We start from the raw sequence: 19782 nt of genomic DNA on the forward strand, positions 1-19782 counted from the left end.
GACCAGAAGTTAGAGGCCTGCAGTCACAGTATTGGTGACACGGTTTGCAGGCTCTTCTCTGCAAACGGAGGGACAGAAGGGTCCGCAAGTGGACTTGGGACCTGGTAGAGTCCAGTCAGGAGATGCAGTCATTCACTGAGAAAGGAGCCAATGTTTATACAGCTTCCTTGCTTAGTTACTTCCTTGCTTAGTTTACAGAGGAATAATTACAGAGGTAATTATTCCTCTGTAAATTACCAACTTAGTGGCTTTTTAAATTTTTGGCACAATAGGGGTAACTGTGAAGTTATGGTGAAACAGAGTCTTGTGAAAGGGAAGGAGGGCATTGTCAAAACCTCTTGACTCTGTCTTCCTCCTAGCTCCCAAAAGCTTAGATTAAAGTTTTATGGATGTTGTATAGTTGCCCTTCAGGAACATGATTTCAACTTCATGAAGATTATTCCTAAAGCTATATATGCTTTTAAAAAAATCACACAACCTCACAAATATCTTATATTTTACAGAACCACAGCAGGGTTGCTGATTCTGTTGATGACTTCATCTTACCTGCTGACATGCCTCTGGAAGCACAAAAAGAAATACATGCCTTGTAAAGAACTCGCAATATACCTCTTTCAGGTCAGTGACTTCTGTAAACATGAATTATTGAGAAGTGTAACTTTCATTTATGCAGTCACTATAAAAAAACACACCAGTTCTGCATATTCTTCTGGGTCAGCTTACTTTTTACGAGTTTCCCCACTGATATGATATTTCTTAAGGCAGTGTTTCTCAACCTTTTTTGGGCCACGGCACACTTGTTCCGTGAAAAAAATCACGAGGCACACCACCATTAAAAAAGTTAAAAAAATTAACTCTGTGCCGTCCTATATTATAATTATGACTGTAAGAAACACTTGCCAAATATTGCTTTCCGGCGGGTTAGTGTTGTGTATTGGCGGCCGCCAGGCTCATTTGCACTGAGCTTTGGGAAAGAGGAGGAGAAATATTGCTTTCCGCCAGGCACGTGACAATGCAAATCGCCCTTCTCGTCGCCGCACGTCGCGGCACACCAGCCAGAGTCTCACGGCACACTAGTGTGCCGCGGAACAGCGGTTGAGAAACGCTGTCTTAAGGCACTTGTAATGATTGGCTACAACACAGCACCTCCAAGGAGCAAGCAGAACTCCAAATGTGTTTCTCTGATCTGTTGTGAAATGCAAGAATGCTCCACCTTTACAATGGATGATCTCTGTGTAACTGATATATTTTGTGAACTTGCTGTTGAGTGAAGGGAGCCGGCCTCATCATAAACCATGAATTCACCTTTTTTGCCCGTTTCTCTGCTACACCCAAACCATGACCTCCCAGTTTGCATTTAACCCTAGGTCAGCGGTTGTGGTTTGTTCCCTCTGTGTGGCTATTAATAGGTGGAACAGTCCACATCTATAAGAACCAATCCATGCATGGGACTGATAGCATCTTCCATGTGCTTTTGTGATAGTCTGGGGGCTGACTGCCATCTTTCTTTTTTGGGTTTTGTAAAAACATTTCAGAACTGTGTGGAGCAGCTGTTCAGCTCATAGTGACCATGTGGGTAAAACTGGCTTTTTAAAATATTTTTAAAAAAAGCTCCAGGAAGCGTCTTATTATGATTATTATGTGCAGCCCTTTCCTGGGCAATTGTACAGAGAAACAAAACAGTTCTGGTGGTGCTGCAGAAGGAAGCCAGGGATCTTAAGCACTGGGAAACATAGTTTTCCTGGTGCTCCTCTTCCTTTTCCTGCAATTTCTGGAGATGCAGCACCAGTTGGAAGGCATTCATGAAGGTGGAGTTAGGCATTTGTATTGGGGAGGTATCTTGAAGCTTACGGGGGTTGGGGGAACAGACAGACCTTGGCCGTGCCCCCATTCTAACTCAAATTGGCTCAGAATAAACCTAACGGTTCCATGATTTTGGGGTGGGGGGGTAGATTGGTTTCCGGTACTATTACTTATTTCAAAGCTGCATTGAAAATGCTTGTCGGAGGGAAGTACAAACAAAACTTTTCAAAGTTACTCCCACAGGTCATAAATAAAACCAATGCAGTCCTCTTTCTCTCTCTGATTTTTCTCATGTCTTCTTGTTTTGTAAAAAAAAACAACCTTAAAATATTTCCCCTTCGTGCTAAGTATTCAGGACAAAGATGGTCATGCATGGCTGGCACTGGGGGTGGTGGTGGGGAGAGATAAATAACATCCTTGGTTTATGGCTCCGAACCACTTTGTCAAAATAGGTTAAGCTTCATAAGATAAGATAAGATAAGATAAGATATCTTTATTGTCATTGTCCCCTTGCGGGAACAACGAAATTACTCGGTTGCTACATCCACTCAGATAAAGCATTCTGCATAATCCAAAATTACAAAACTTAATTAAAAACAGTAAATATAATACAAATAACAAGTAAAATAAGATGACTTCAAAGTCCAGGCTTTCCATTTAAGGCCAAAATCGCTCTAGAGAAGAAACTGTTCCTGAGACGGCTCGTTCTTGCCTGCATAGTTCTATATCTCCGTCCCGATGGCATTATATAGAGAGTATATTTTCTGTGTATCTGTTGTGTATTATGAAACCAGGTCATTTCAGGATGTAAACCTACTGTTTTTGCTTAGGTTTGAGATGCCATTGAAACTTCCTCCTTGAGAATATACACATACCTGCTTTCTTTTAAAGTTCTTTTCTTAGTACAGTGGTACCTCTGGTTAAGAACTTAATTTGTTCTGGAGGTCGGTTCTTAACCTGAAACTGTTCTTAACCTGAGGTACCGTGTTTCTCATATTATAAGACATGTCTTATATTTATTTTTTCCTCAAAAAACACACACTATGGCTTATTTTCAAGGGATGTCTTATTTTTTTCCTCCTCCTCCTGCCGCGGCTGGCATTGCTGCTGCGCCTATCACTATGTCTTATTTTCGGGGTATGGCTTATATTCCTTGAATGCTTAAAAATCCTGCTATGGCTTATTTTATGGGTATGTCTTAAAATATGAGAAACAGGGTACCACTTTAGCTAATGGGGCCTCCTGCTGCCACCACACGATTTCTGTTCTCATCCTGAAGCAAAGTTCTTAACCCGAGGTACTATTTCTGGGTTAGCGGAGTCTGTAACCTGAAGCGCCTGTAACCTGAAGCGTCTGTAAGCCGAGGTACCACTGTATACTCAAAGAATTCCCCTCTTATGTCTTAAGTATGCTCAACCTCTAAAACGTAAAAGAAAATACCCATAAAATTTTGCAAGCACGCTGGGGAATAGAGGAGAAATCAGGCCCTATACACTGTAGATCTATGAATTGTGTACAACCCAGTGTTACACACTGGAACACTCTTTTTGTCATCCTGCCAATAGGCTCAGCCCACTTTGCAGTGATATGAGAGAGGGCCTTTTCTGCTGTGGTGCCTCTACTGTGAAATTCCCTCTCCCTGAAGGTGTGGATGGGATAAATTAGTTGATACTGTTATTTCAGGGGTTCCCCGCCCCCTGTGCTGCTGTAATTTTTTAATGGTTGGTTTTCTGTTGTATTTTATTACTTTATACTGAATGCAGTATGTTGGAAACTAGTCTGAGTTCACTGTGTGAAGAAGGATGCTCTAGAAATCCGATAAATAAATAGCAAACCACCAAATTTCTTAGCATCGGCATGCCTGCCATCCTGCACTTACCTGGAATTAAGTGCCATTGAACTCGGCGGTGCATGTTTCTGACTGCACAGGCTCAATTAAAATTACACTGAGCTTTAGCAAAAGTTCAGCCAGATGAGATGCAAACCATCCTTCAAAGAAAAATTAATATTTAAACTGCTAGCTTGAAGTAGAAACCCCATCAAAGAAAAGGAAGGGAGCACCCAGCCTCTACTTGCTTATTTTCTCCTTTTTTTATTTATTTACTTCTGCTAATCTGTCACATGCAGATATAAAAGTATTTCTTGATTCACTTGCTGGAGTAAAGCGAGGCCTTCCATTATCTTGGTGTACTGGCAGAAAGCGTCATCCCACCTGCTCCAGAAAAAATTCAGAGCTAAACTTCCCTGCATTCCCCTTTTATCATACCCATCTATGATATGAAAATAAGAAGACTGGCTTATATCGTAACACTGATGCTGTAAGATTACTGCGACAACATGTGTGAAGCACTTAAGCACTTAGGAAAGGTAGTCTGTTGTTGTTGTTGTTTAGTCATTTAGTCGTGTCCGACTCTTCGTGACCCCATGGACCATAGCACGCCAGGCACTCCTGTATTGCACTGCCTCCCGCAGTTTGGTCAAACTCATGTTCGTAGCTTACAGTAACACTGATGCTGTAAGATTACTGCGACAACATGTGTGAAGCACTTAAGCACTTAGGAAAGGTAGTCTGTTAGAAATATTTAATTACCGTATCTCCAGTTAGAGATTATACATAAATCAGAGCTACTGTCAACATATTTCTCATGAATTCTTTTTCGAAAATTTTGAAGAGTGGTTCATCACAGGGTTGAAAATATTCCAGTTCCAGTGGATTGCACATTAATTATTGCTACCCAGTGTACATGTAAAAAGAAAATGTGCTGTAAGCTGGCTCTAATAGGTACTAAATATAATATAATTTTTAAAAACATAGTAGTTCTCAGCAAGAGTTTCCCCCCAAAGCATGTTCTTCATTACCACTAGATGTCACTGTAAATGTGGTATTGATGGAAGAATTAAGGAGCTAAACTGATTAAGATAAAAAGCAAAAGATATTGCAACCATGTAATTTGCCACAACCTTGTAATGAATGTCACCTTTTTACTTTCTTTGAAATACTTCGCTTTATCCTTGTTTCCCCTCCTGTTTTTTTCTCCCCGTGTCCTGAGTCGGCTCAGACTGATTTGGCATGCTGGCTTTGCCACAAAGCAAACCTCTAGGAATGAAAACAGTTCAAATGACGCCACAAAGAATCCAAATGTGTTTGCTGCTGTTATCATTTTCCAACCAAGCCACCTTTGGAGGAATTTTATTTGGCTACAGTAAATAAGGGCCGTAAATTAGGAGTCAATAACTTCCTATTGTTGTCGTTTAGTCGTGCCCGACTCTTCGTGACCCCATGGACCATAGCACGCCAGGCACTCCTGTCTTGCACTGCCTCCCGCAGTTTGGTCAAACTCATGTTGGTAGGTTCGAGAACACTGTCCAACCATCTCGTTCTCTGTCGTCCCCCTCTCCTTGTAAACTCAATCTTTCCCAACATCAGGGTCTTTTCCAGGGAGTCTTCGCTTCTCATGAGGTGGCCAAAGTATTGGAGCCTCAGCTTCAGGATCTGTCCTTCCAGTGAGCACTCAGGGCTGATTTCCTTCAGAATGGATAGGTTTGATCTTCTTGCAGTCCATGGGACTCTCAAGAGTCTCCTCCAGCACATAATTCAAAAGCATCAATTCTTCGGCGATCAGCCTTCTTTATGGTCCAGCTCTCACTTCCATACATCACTACTGGGAAAACCATAGCTTTAACTATACGGATCTTTGTCGGCAAGGTGATGTCTCTGCTTTTTAAGATGCTGTCTAGGTTTGTCATTGCTTTTCTCCCAAGAAGCAGGCGTCTTTTAATTTCGTGACTGCTGTCACCATCTGCAGTGATCAAGGAGCCCAAGAAAGTAAAATCTCTCACTGCCTCCATTCTTCCCCTTCTATTTGCCAGGAGGTGATGGGACCAGTGGCCATGATCTTGGTTTTAGTATCTTATTCCTATAAGGCAGGGGTGGCCAACTCCCAAGAGACTGTGATCTACTCACAGAGTTAAAAACTGGCAGTGATCTACTCCCTTTTGGGGGGTTCAGGTCAAAGTTGTTTTTTTCAGAGAGGAGGTAAAATGTTGAGCTTTTTTTAGGGGAGCCACAGTTGTTCAGCTTCTTTGGGGGGAGCCAATGATCTACCAGTCATCTACCGCAGACGTCCAGTGATCTACCGGTAGACCATGATCTTACCTGTTGGACATGCCTGCTATAAGGTATCTGAAGAAGTGTGCATGCACACGAAAGCTCATACCAGTGACAAACTTAGTTGGTCTCTAAGGTGCTACTGGAAGGAATATTTTTATTTTGTGCCTATAAGAGAATTGTGATTAAGTTGTATAACCTTTTAAAGGAAAGCAACCCTACCCTCAGGATCAATGTTTGCAAATCCATCTTCAGTTTATTAGCTAATCTAATAAACTGTGTTTAGCCTTATCTTTTCACTGTTTGATGCATGCCTTGGCTAAAGGCTAAACCGAGTCCATTGTAGTGTAAAGCTGCAGTCAAATTGGGGTCTGGCTTTGGCTAAATTATCTGGAAGCTCTCAGGTGGGAAGGCTCTCCTTATCCTGTTTGTGGGCACATGTGCCAAACCCTGTCTGTGGTGCCTACCTCTTCCAAAGAATGAGACAAGAGACCAGGGTATGGGTTCAAATTGACCACAACTTTATTGAGCTTCAGTCCCAAGGAATGAAGGAATATGATGAGCTAGACAGCTACCACAGCTGTACGATGGCAGGTTTTAGTTGTGAATCAGAAGGGAAGCTGCCTCTGTTTATCACCATGTTAAGGCCATTTCGCACACTGCACAGTAGTAGCAAGCTATCAGGAATTTTTTACATTATCGCTGCCAAACAAAATCAAGAGCTGCTTGAGGGGCACATGTACTTGTGTGGCAGCTACACTTGTAAACATTTATTCTCTGTTTAAATGCACATTCAAAACATCTTGGGGAAAAGGTGCCAACTCCTCCCTGGCACCCACAAAATTCCCCATGAAGGGCCTGGAAACCCACAAATTTTAGTGCCAGGGCTATGCACGCTGCGTGGCACCCATGAAGGGGCTGGGCACCCACAAATTTTGATGCCAGGGCCATACACGCTGCATGGCACCCACCGCTCCGGGAACCCACTGTTGTGGGGCCAAGTTGGCACTCCTTTTAGGAATATTCTAGAAACACTCCTGTCTTGGTGTATTCCTAGTATGTCATGTGCAAAGTGGTCCTACATTTGCTGAAAGAAGCAAAAACATGTGTGAGATGTTGACTCCCCACCCCCACCCCAAGGCGATTTGGTACCGTATTTGGAAACAGAGAAATTCAAATTCTGCACAGATAATTACATCTAACTTATACATTAATCCTATGCCATTTTCCTGAGTTTTTGAATGAGCTCGAAGCATTGACTACCAAGCCATTTCTGTGAAGCCAAATTAATATACATTTATTTAATTATTTGCATTGATTGGGCTGCACAAAATCATACTACTTCATATTCTGTGTTTTGTTTCATTTTTCCACAGAGCTTGAAGAGCTCTGTGAAGCTTCTCAAGTATATTCCTTAAGTATGTAAGAGAGAGCCCAATAAAATGGCAAACTTCTATGAGTTTTTTGTTGTTGTTGGTACCAACATAGAACACAAATACTGTTGTAAGAATAGTCTTGATCAGCCTAAAACAGGACTGTTTTGGCTTCCACACAGCATTCCCTCCCCACCCTCAGTGTGTATAGTACATTTTCATAATGGGGAAGATAAATTTAATGTTGCTCTTTATGTTTGCAGAGCAAACAGTCCCACCCCAGCTTCCATCTTTCTGTGGTGTTGCTGAATAAACATGTTTGGGAACAACTGAATACAGATGCCTTCCAGGTTGGAATTACCTGGGTAACATCAACTTTAAATGTACACTGTTGTGAAACTGCAGGTTATTACAATAATCCTGCTAAAAGACTACTCTTTCGTTGCCTTTTGTGGGAGCGAATTCCACAGGGAGGAGAAAGTGCTTTCTTTTTTCTCCTGTCTTGAATCTTCCAGCATCCCATTACTACAAACTTCATCTGATGTCCCTGAGTTCTAGTATTATGAGACAGGAAGAAATACAGTACTTCACTCTATCCACTTCATATATAGTAGATACACCTTTATCATGTCCCTTCTAACTTGTTTCCTCTCTATACTGAAAAGCCCTGATTTGTGTAAGGGCATTATAATACAGGCAGTTTTATCTCACACTTGTTTGTATAGAATTGAATTTGCTGTTTTACTGCCCACTCACCCAGTTTGGAGAGGCCCTTTTGGAGTTCCTTGTCTTATCCACCCCGAATAGTTCAGTATCACCAGTTTCAGTTCCCTATAGACTCCAGCGAACAGGCAAACGTGGAGCTTAGGCTTGCCGCTCTATGCTTTACGGCCACCCAGCTGCAAAGTAAGGACGAAGCTGGAAATAACTTCAGTTCCTCTGTAATAAAACTTGATTGATAGACAAATATAAAGTGGAACGGCAGGATGACTCTGACTCTTTACTGGCTGTTGTGGGGAAAAGGTTCGCATTAAATTAATTTTCAAGTCTGAAGTCTAAGCTGTTGTTCTGTAGGGCAGGAAAAAGAGAGAGAGTCCAACATATATTACTTAGTGCCCTCTCTGTGGATTGTCACATGATGGCACGCCAGGCAAAGTTTTTATTAAACCAGCATAAAAACCTGTGCCAGATATCTGCTGCTTTGTGATCTACTCTAATTACCTCTCTAATCTGTAACTCTGTAAGCTGGGAAATGGACTCCTATTGACAAGTCTACCTCTTAAATAAACTTTGTTGAAAGCCTTCCTCCAAAAGTTTTTTTCTTCTTATTTGTTTCTTCCGTTTCCCTATTTATTCTGCCTAGGTGAAATCAAGCGTGAAATGCAGTTATGCAAGTATGAATCAACAGTTTGCTCTGGGAGTTGCTGAATGCTTTACGGTGGCATCCAAAGCATAATGGGGTTATACAATACTTAATGCCTCCAAGAAAACATGAGCAACTGAAATATGTTAAGCAGTATGTGGTTCCTAGAGCGTCTGCATTTGTAGATTTTTGATGTAGTTCTTAACTTTTCATGATACTGCATGCTGTGCTCAGGCTACTTGGCAAGCTTTTTCCATAATCCTGAACAGTATTACTGAACATTTTTGCAAAAGAGCACTGTTCCTACATGGCATTGAATGAAACTACTGTATATATTTTTTCCAAGCAAAGAAAACCAGTCTGACAAAGCGAAAGGATAGATTCTGAATTGTATAAGTTAAGAACCAAGAACCTTTGGGGAGAGGGAGACATCCTAGAAGCCAATTCTGCAGAAAGCTGAATTGAGATTGTGCCGAGGGTTTTCCGGTACCATGTAAAACTACAGTAATTGCATAAGCAGTTCAAAACAAATAACCTGACTGCCTCCATATGAGCTACTGAGCTCGTATAGAGATAGAGTTGGGGGAATTGATGCCAGCAAGAGGATGCAAATAGTCTGGCTCCCAACTCCAGCATCACTGTGGATAAAGCAACAGTTACCTGAGACACTGTGGTCTGACCTGTACCATTTCCCCAATGATGCTGCTTAGGGTGCTGAATTTTTCCAGATCATGGAGCCCAGTGCAGTTTGCACTGACTGGTAGTAACTCTTGAGGGTCTCTGATCTTTCCCATCACCTGCTACATAATCTTTTTCTTTTTTAGCTACAAGGTGTTGGGGATGGGACCTTTTGCATGCAAACCATGTGCTCTACCACGGGGCTATTATCCCGTCCCCTAAGGGAGCAGGAGATGCAGAAAATGTGTCTTTGTAGGAGCCAGCATGCTGCAAAGCTTATAAAAAAGCTGTTGCATGCCCTGCTCTTTGATACTAATGAAACAACCCCTCTGTTGCAGACTTGAGTCAAAATACCAAAAAAAGAGGCAACACATCGACCAATTCCAACGGGCGAAATATATCTATTTTTATCTTTTATCTTTATAAACTATAACGACATGCGAGACAGTGATCCAAGGTAATCATACTGTTTCGGTTTGGTCTTCTTCAGTTTTTTAACTACAAATCCCCACTCACCACACGCAGGAGGGAGGAGAGCCCTGAACAATGGCGTGCAAGCCCTTATATAGACTTCTGAAATTGCCCACCATGTAGCCCAAGACCACCACCCCAAAACATTATATATGGAGGCAGTCTACAGCAGAAATCCTGTCTGCCAGGATACCTAATAATGGTCACTGATTGCTTTACCTGGGCAGCTTGGCCATTCTTTTGTGATGGTAAATACTTTTATTTCCTGAATCCAGGTCACAGGCTCACCCTATTCATACACAAATACGCCCTTAAGACAGGATTTGTAAGCAAAAAGACAATGGGAATGCTTTCCCCATTTGCCTCCCTTACTGCAGAGGAATATTTGAGGTCATTGGGAGAGTCAAAATGGCTTCAGGATTGCTGAAATAGTATGGGAGAGCTTCAGGATTGATTTTTAGGATCAGCTCAAAGTTGCTGAGTTTCCTTGCAAAGGGAAAAAATCCTGTTTTTATGGGGTTCAAACTCACAGTTCTGCAGCTTTTCTAGGAAAGGAAAGGGACCCATTTCTACAGTTTCTAGATAGATACTTTAATCAGCCAGTCACATGTCTCCCTCTGCAGACAACAATTGAGGCCTAGGCAAGGGGCCGGGAAGGGAGCTAACTCCCTTATCTCCCTCCCCCATCTCTTGCAATCAGCTGCTGAGTGGGTTCCCTTCTCTTCCCCTCTTGTTAGCGTTTAGCTCTTTCTTTCTTTCTTTCTTTCTTTCTTTCTTTCTTTCTTTCTTTCTTTCTTTCTTTCTTTCTGTCTTTCTTTTAAAAAGCACAATCTGCCTTTAGCCCCTGGGCAATTCAGCTCCAGGGACCACACATTCGCTCCATAAGACGCACAGACAGTTCCTCTTACTTTATAGAAGGAAAAAAGTGCATCTTATGGAAAAATACGGTATGTGTTTGCTTCGTATGGTATGTGTTTGCTTCGTACATTTATGAACATTTATTTTATATTTCAGACCTTAGAGCATCCTTAAGTTTGGACGTCTTTGCAGAATAGTGGAACCACCCAGATTAATTGCTCCCTTTCCTTTCTTTTATTAGTTGCTCAGTCTGGCACTGTCTACTTACATCGTGAACAGTACTCGCAGCAGTCTTCACAGCAAACAAGGACTGCCTGCAACAAATCAAATTATTAGCTGGACAACATTAGGTAAGCACTGCTTTTCTTAACCGAAATTATCCTAGTCGGGCAGGTAAAGACTTGGTCTTGCAGGTAAAGACATGTATATGTACACACATTTCCTGCTGTTTAAGAGTGTAACATGAAGGGACATGTCCTTGACTGGCAGCAGCTGGTCTCAGAAAGGTAATGTTCTGTGATTATACATAAACGTCATCATGCAAAAAAGAAAAAGAGAATATCAGCACCCTCTTCAAGCTCACATGAGCGATATTGATTTAGAAGCGGACTAGTGTTTGGAGATTAATAGCTCAGCCTGGCATTAATGAGATGCATCATTAACTATTGTGGAGTTCAGATGCATAGCATTGATGCTGCAAAAACTGGATCTGGAGGAAAGCTTTTTGTTCTCTTCTTCCAGTTGATATTTTGCTCAGTGCCTCTCGCAATAAGGCAGGCTTTTTCCAGCCTCTAGGGCAGAGCTTTCCAAACTGTGTGTCACGAAACGTAAGTGTGTCTGCTGCAGTGTGTAGGTGTGTTGTGCGAATTCTCCCAGCTCTCCTCCTGGGTCTGGAAAGGGCTTAGTTTAACCTCCGGTTTGCTAGTAAAACTGAATGGCTGTGTCGCGAAATGATGCATGTCTAAAAAGTGTGGCATCAGTATGAAAAGTTTGGAAGGCTCTGTTCTAGGTCCTTCCAAGCTGTTTCTCCCTACAGCCTTGCAGTTTGAAAGCATGCCAGTGCAAGTAGATAAAAAGGTACCACTGTGGTGGGAGGGTAAACAGCATTTTTGTGCACTCTGGTTCTGTCACAGTGTCCCGTTGCAGCAGAAGCGGTTTAGTCATGCTGGCCACATGACCCGGAAAGCTGTGTGGACAAACACCGGCTCCCTTGGCCTGAAAGTGAGATGAGCACCGCAACCCCATAGTTGCCTTTGACTGGACTTAACCGTCCAGGGGTCCTTTACCTTTTACCTTTCAAGCTGTTTCTCCCTACATTCCAGCTTGGGCCCCATTCATATATACATAGTCATTCCAGCACCAAAGTACTCCTTCAAGAGAAACAACTCAGGCATGCTTAGACTTCGATTGTCCAAATAAGCACAAACGAGCCTGGTAATATAAGGCTATTGGATGAGTGGCACAGAATCCCATGAAAAAAGTTGTATCCAAACTTGGCCACCTCTTTTCATGGGGCAAACTCGGAATCGCTGTAGTAGATGGTCTTTTTGTTTTGTTTTTGCTGTGTGGTGAATATTCCCACTGCATTCAATTCAAAGAGTGAGGAAAGAAACCATTTTCCCGCACCCTAGCTTCTAGGAATGTGAATGCAAACTACACAAGTCATACATTGCTCTCAAGCTTTGAGAGTCATTGAGGGGGGTATTCAAATACGTTGGTGTTGACAGATGATATTGTGTTTATTGCAGCTTCGTCCTTGGTAGTGCCACTGCTAAGTCCCACATTTCTCTTCCCGAGGTTGCTGAGCATATTTCTTTCCCTGATGTCAACATACCTTCTGCTTAGTACAGGGTAATTCTCTATAAATGAAATTCCAGCATATTTTTTTTTTGCTTTTCTCTTGACTAAGCAATTTTAAAGTCATGTATTTTCATTTTGCCAGGTTCTTGTCATTCTTCCGTTGCATTTAACCAATAAGAGGCAAAGTTCCAGATGCTGTGTGTGTTTAAATCTCATTGCCGACATCGTGGAGTAAACATTTAGCCAATGATTTGTATGACACTCTGAAACGTTTTTCTGTAGCTCCTTTGATTGCATAGATTCATGAGAACACATATGGTAGCTAACACACACACACACACACACACACACACACACACACACACACACAAAAACACAGTATGATTTCAAAATACAGTAGAAACCAGAAAGTAAAAAAGAGGAAGGAATAATCAGCACAGGGGGATCAAATAAAAACAAGTGTTTGAATCATTCATTTTTCAGTTCTTATGATCTCCAACAGCATTTGGAAATAAACAACAATTCAATCCAAAATTTGTGAATTTGACGCAGAAATTTGAAGAGATGAAATCCCTGCCCCCACTGATTACTTTTAAACCTATGCCTTTAAATAAAGCATCTTGTGGGTTGGTTGAAATATTATTATTAAAAGAAAGGGGAGGTGAAACCAAATGTAAAAAAAAAGTTTCCTCTAGTATTTCAAATGCAATAATAGAGTTGCATGGAATGTCACACTGAGGTTTATATTTTTAGCAAGCTGCAATCAATGCCCTTTCTTTTGTCGTAGTATTTTAATACAGTAGCTCTCAAAAAGGGCTGCTGCAGGAACAATCTGTAAGTGTGTGTGTGTGTGTTTCTTTTCTGTATGCATTCATCTTTTGACCACTATGAAGTTGGCTCCCTGTAGTGGAAAAGAAGGCAGTCACCTTTGATGGCAGTAGCCATTTTGAATTTTTTAAAAGCATCCCAGAACCGGGCTTTCTGAGAACAACAAAATGCGGCAATCTCGTTTCACTTCCCCCTAAAAATAATTTTGCCACATCCACAAAACGTAGCTCAAACAAAACAGCCAATTTCTGAGGTGATGAAATGGCTGATGAATAGTACTTGCCAGTTTACTAGAACCCGACTTGAAGGTAACAATTTCAAATTAGGAGAGAATTGCCAAATAAGGGCAATATTTCTTCCAACTGTTTGGCATTTTCTGTATTAATCAGAACAATATGCAAGTAATGTGAATATGGAGAGCTCAGCTTGACTCTCCCAAGTTGCCAAACCACCGTCCTGCAACACACAAACACCTGACCTAGTAGCATATGTTATGGAAGGGGGGTGGAGGAAAAATTAATCTGATACCTGGGTTGCTTTTTTAAATTTCAAATGTATTTTGATGTAGATATGAAGCACTTTTCCCCCTGGCGCTGGCTTTGTTGATGTTTGTGTGGATTAATATGGAACAAGAAGCAGTACAACGTTACGGTACCTCACCAAAGCTAAAGGTAACCCTTTATTTTCACCGAAGGTAAATACCACTTAGACATTTAGTTACTGGGCACTAACTTTGATTAGACTTTGTTGCTTCTGGTGTGTTTGTGTGTTGTCCAGGCATTATTTGGCTAGACATTATTATTCTCAAATAAAATAAAAATAATTCTCTTTCCCTCAACTAGGGAGCCCCAAAAGGGTCATGGACCAGGGAGTGTTGATGCAAAACCCCAAGTACCAGCAGCCATTTCCACTAGGCAGATGCAAACTGATACCCATAAATCCTCAAATCTTACCATATGTTTAAAATCGATGGGTGGAAGTGGGAAAGGCCCAGTGATTTTAAACCCACCTTTTAGGCCAGGCATAGGCAAACTCGGCCCTCCAGATGTTTTAGGACTGCAACTTCCATCACCCCTGACCACCGGTCCTGTTAGCTAGGGATGATGGGAGTTGTAGTCCCAAAACATCTGGAAGGCTAAGTTTGCCTATGCCTGTTTTAGGCTGTGGTCATGTAGCATTCAGGTTGGCTGCAGGGATGAAGACAGCACAGGCGGATCCCATAAAATTCAGTGTAGCCCACTGGTGCAAAGTCCCTAGCAGCTACACTGAGAAACTAGAGCAGGTGTGGGGAACCTTTGGTCCTACTGTTGTTGCTGAACTACAACTCCTATCAACACCAGCAAGTGTCAGGAGTATGGGCAGGAGTCAGGCTCTGGGGCCTGTAGTGCTTTGCAGGGCCTGCCTCAGCTTGTGCTGGAGAAGCAAGGAGTGGCCACTCAGGTGAGGCCACTTGATAACTCACTGCACCTGGTGACAAGAGCTGGGAGGGATAAAAGCTCAGCATTTCCCTTCAGCTCTTGGCCACAGCAACGCGATCCCTGCCTTGTTGCATCTGGCCTCCTGTTCCTTGATCCTTTGCCTTGCTCCTTGGAACTTCGCCTTGCTCTTCGACCCTTGAACCTTCGCCTTGCTCCTTGACCCTTGGACCTTCGCCTTGCCGACGCCTTGTTCCTCAACCTTCAGACCTTCGCCTTTGTGACACCCTGCTTCCCGACCTTCGGTTCTTCGACCCTGCGACTTCCTGCTGCTTGACCCGCAGCCCCACGCCACCTGGACTCCCGTTCCTGCTTCCATCCTGCCATCTTGCCTCTGGTCCTGACGTCCTCAGCCAGGGCTTCAACCGCCCGCCGACCGGACCGTGACAAGCAAGCATGATGGGAGTTGTAGTTCAGCAATCTCTTTTCTTCTTCAATAAAAGGGGGAGGGAGAGAGACCAGAACAGGATGTTTTAATGCCCAGCATAATCACAGAGGTGACTATGGAAGGAATATATTGATTGAAAATCTATTTTATTGTCACTTTTGAATAAATGTTTTTTGATTATTATTTTTGAAAAGCAATATCTGGAGGGCCAAAGGTTCCCCACACCTGAACTAGCATCTAGGAGAATGATGGAAACATAGCTGCCAAGTTTTCACTTTTCTCGCGAGGAAGCCTATTCAGCATAAGGGAAACCAAACCATGCTTACTCTCTCAGTTTGCTCTGCAGTAACCTGGCTGAATGCTATTACCCAGTTGAGTGCTCTAATGTGGGAGCAATGGAAAGAAGCAGTTATTAGGTGCTATGCTGTCAATCCACGTAAATCAACACTGCACCAGAGGGAAGGAATTAACCGGCAGTCGTGAATACGGCACCTCCGTTTCTTCCCGCTGTAGCTCACTAGAGGAGAATGCTTCAGCTGCAAAATCACCCTTTTTTTCTGAATTATGAAAATATGTCTCCTTCCAGGACGTTTGGGGAAAAGGAGGAAGAAATAAGAGAGCAAATGGAAAGTTTGAGGAGTTATTCCCTTACCTAAGGCAGCAGAAGCATTTCCACTTGATCATCCTGCTTGAACGATAACTTTATAGAGAGCCATTAAAGTATAATAAAACTGTTGGGGAAGATGCTTTCGTAGCAACAGACGTGGGCTTCTCCGAAGGAATAACTCTTTAAATTCTCATTTGCTCCCCGGAAAATATACCTTTAATATCAACAGGGTACCAGCTGACAGCGCTGCATTGATTTCTCTTCTCTCTTTACAGCTTGCTGCTCTCAGCTTTTCATACACTAATGATCTAACACAGTTCCGACAACTTCATTTGGATGACGTCCGGCGATCTTTTTTCTTCGTATCCTTTTTCTTTATTGAGTGAAGGCTTGGTTGCAATGCAATGGGTTGGCTTTTCATTTTCATTATTTTTTTCAAAAAGCAAACTCTTGGTTTCCTAGGATGGGCCTGGCTTGGAATTGCTAGTGGGTAATTTTACAAGCAAAGTGCTTGTCAATGGGACAGGAAGCATGCACGAGGAATGAAAGTTTACGTAGCAATGCTGTTGTTGTTGCATTGAGCCTGTATACCGTGCCCAGTGTTTAAAATTAAAATAATCTCCAATGATTTCCAGAAAAGTTTAGCAATGAAGCTTCCCGGTTAGGACTTGTGAGTTGGCCTTTTGTTAACCTGATTTTCCACGAGTTTATTCAAGTTGTGTGTATTTGGCATACCGGCACTTTTGTGGTTTTGTGCTTTTCGTCTCCCTCTTGTCTTACACAAAAATTGTAGATATAAATCTCAGAAGAAGACTCTTGCTCACTGTATTGTTGGGCCATTAAACACTTCATGCTTTGGATTTCTTTATTTGCAGTTATGCAGGGGTCAGCAAACTTTTTCAGCTGGGGGCCGGTTCACTGTCCCTCAGACCTTGTGGGGGGCCAGACTATATTTTGAAAAAAATTAAATGAACGTATTCCTATGCCCCACGTGTAAAAATACCAGGCAGGCCCCACAAATAACCCAGAGATGCATTTTAAATAAAATGACACATTCTACTCATGCAAAAACACCCTGATTCTCGGACCGTCCGCAGGCCGGATTGAGAAGACGATCGGGCCGGATCCGGTCCCTGGGCCTTAGTTTGCCTACCCATGCAGTTATGCTTTCCTAACACTGAGAAAGCTACATTAATACTATGTGGAGAGGAGGGGGACAATTTCATAGCTTTGCAGGTATGGTATACACTTGACGTCTTTATATATGCATCTAAAAACTGAGACTTGGGAGAAGGCAGTAAAGATCTTTCTGACTCCTGTTTCCCTTAATTTGCTGTAATATACATCACCTACAGGTAGAGTTTTCAGTTGTTACCTGAATGCTGAATCTAATGAGGTCTTGTTGAACAAACATATGGGACCTGCTTTCACGGTGTTAAAATTTGACTAGTCATACCCCTTTTCTTTTCCTATTGGACAATGGAAACTGATCGATCAGAACAGTTATGCTTTAAGAATAGTTTGGTTACCCAGCTACCATTCACCTGACATGTTAAAAACCATGTGACTCTAACACAATGTAAGATGGGGGGGGTGAGGAATGAGCAGAAGTTGCTATATGAAATTGGCTGTTACGTACACAGGCTTTGTCTTCCTGAAAGATGGGCTGCCGATAATATTTAATCTATCCATTAATTGTGATTGAGACAAAGGCATCTATTTGGATGTCTAATCAAAAAAATGTTCTAAAGGCCTTTGCGAGCATTATTCCTCTCTTCTCACCTCCCATGCACAGCTTGGTGTGTTCTGGATATTTTTACCATTATCTTATACCTGTGGTGCAAAGCTGTCATTGAGAATGCTGTTTATACCGCTAGCATGTGAAAGAAGTGTGGCCGTTTGCTCAATAAGGAGCATGTTGTGTTTTCCTTAGTCCTACCCAGGTTTTCTTCCTAGTGACAGCCTTTTTCGGTACTGGAAACATAGCTTCTGTGAACAGGTAACTATTGTGAACTCTGTCTAGAGAAGTTGGAAGGGGAATTCCATAAGTGGGGTGCCACAACCGAGAAGGCCCTGTCCTATGTCGCTACATAATGGATTTCTCTTGGCAGTCAAGTAGCGCCGTCTTGTCACATCTTAACACATGAGTAGCCTGATACAGAGGGAAACACTACTTCAGATATCTAGTTCCCAAGTTGCAAAGTACTCCACAAGTGCCTTGAATTTGGTACAGCAACATATTGGTAGTTGGTGGAGCTCCTTAAGATCCAGCGCCTCGTGAGTCTAGCATGTTGAACCACTTAACACCCCCCCAGCAGCTGCATTCTGCACCTGGCCGAAGCTTCTGGATCATCTTCAAGGGCAGTCTGACATGCAGGTGCATTGCAGCAATCCAGCGGAAAGGTCACCAGAACAAAGGCATCTCATGATATATTCTTCATGAGCAACAACAGAAAGTTCCTATGCAAGTACCAACAGAGCAGTAGGGTATTTTTTGACTCTTGGCAGCCTGTTTAAAAGAACTCTTTGTCTGTCCAAGTACTGACCTGTTGTGAAAGCAAACGGAGAGTGGGAAACATTTCGTAAAACAAAAGGTGCTTCAGAAATAAAACTTTATAGCAATAAGTAGCATCCAAGAACTGTTTGCTTGTAATGTAAAAAAACTAGAGGCAGCCTATAAAACTAGAAGCCGTGTGACTTGAAAGGTCGTTGCATGAAGATTCAAATGTTGATTGTAGGGCGGTGGGAAAACTCCTGTTTCTTAGTAGAACATATTACTTGCAGAAAATACATAATGTTTGTTTTGGTTTCATTCTTGGTCTCTAGTTTTGATCCAACTTCAGTCCATTGCTTCTTGACTGTGTTCAGCCCTTTCCTGATGGGAGCCTTGCTGTTGTGGAAGGTTAGTAATTGCACCTTTAGGGAATGGTGTGATCAGATTTATTCAATTCTAACTTAACTGTTTCTGCACAAATCACCTATCTGCTCTTGTAAGACTTGTTAAATGCAAAATGCTACACACACACACACACACACACACACACACAGTGGAACCTCTGTTTTCGAATGTAATCTGTTCTGGAAGACTATTCAGCTTCCAAAACATTCGAAAACCGAGGATCAATGGGCTGGCTGCAAAGTAAATGGGAAAAAATGAAAAATTGGGACAGGGCTTAAGTCTTAAGCACATCCGGGACCGTGGCGCAAAGATCCCTCCAGCGCCCCCTCCCTTTCCCAGAATTTAGAACTCGGGGCCGAACTTGCGGACTACCTCGCAGCCCCGGGAGCCGCTGCCCACAGAAGACGCCGCCAATGTGGTGGCCGTGGTGCAGCTGGCCAGACCGCCGGAACCCCGTGCTCGCTTGCAAGGCTCCATGGCACCTCCTCCTCCTCCGCTGCCTGACAATGACCGCCTGCTGCTAGCGCTCTTGCTGCTGCCCAGCGGCCTGAGGAGCAGGAGGTGGTTGCCACGCCGCAGCCTGTGCCCCAGGGAGTGGTGGTGGTGGGGCGGCAGGCACCAGTGACATGGAAGAGGCCCCTCGGGAGCCGCTCCCACCCCTGCCGCTCCCTCAGACAACAGTGGCTTGGCGGGCGGCAGCTGAGGGGATTCCCGTGGCCGAGAGAGAGGAGGCGGCAGCGGAGGAGCCATAGGGATTAGTGGCTCGTTGCGCCCCGCCAACCATCTGGCGGTGTGCAGGGAAAGTTGGAGGCTGCCGGCAAAGCCACACAGCTCCCCCACTCGCTGGGGCGCCCCTGAGAGGCCAGCGCCCTGGCACAATGAGCCACTAGGCCCTATGGGAAAGACGCCTCTGAATTGGGAGAAACACTGTCTGGATTCTGGAGGAACGAACAAATGAGAAAATGGCTCAGAAAATGGAAACACCTAGTGGTTTTCTAACTATTGCAGGGGATGGCGACATTGGAAGCTGCCAAAGTTTGCTCGCTGAGAAGAGCAGTAAAGGCAGACAAAACGCTGGCAATCTTTCTCGGTCATATGAAGTCGAGAATGTGCCCCAGAAGTTCCTCAGCA

The 19782-nt window shown here is 43.1% G+C and overlaps 1 protein-coding gene across 8 annotated transcripts in view; it reads left to right on the forward strand.

Annotated features, from left to right (window-relative positions):
- The window catches only part of PIGN (phosphatidylinositol glycan anchor biosynthesis class N), an 86085-nt gene that overhangs the window by 45775 nt on the left and 20528 nt on the right, over window positions 1–19782 (forward strand). For all 8 annotated transcript variants that reach the window (XM_035124683.2, XM_035124686.2, XM_060278026.1 and 5 more), the window contains 7 exons: window positions 504–618; window positions 10896–11004; window positions 12403–12505; window positions 13851–13953; window positions 16028–16114; window positions 17696–17751; window positions 18579–18654. In XM_035124683.2, the coding sequence (XP_034980574.2) occupies window positions 504–618; window positions 10896–11004; window positions 12403–12505; window positions 13851–13953; window positions 16028–16114; window positions 17696–17751; window positions 18579–18654 (649 nt within the window). The remainder of the gene's footprint in view (window positions 1–503; window positions 619–10895; window positions 11005–12402; window positions 12506–13850; window positions 13954–16027; window positions 16115–17695; window positions 17752–18578; window positions 18655–19782) is intronic.

The sequence above is a fragment of the Zootoca vivipara genome, chromosome 8 (genome assembly GCF_963506605.1).
Source record: "Zootoca vivipara chromosome 8, rZooViv1.1, whole genome shotgun sequence".
NCBI classification, from domain to species: domain Eukaryota; kingdom Metazoa; phylum Chordata; class Lepidosauria; order Squamata; family Lacertidae; genus Zootoca; species Zootoca vivipara.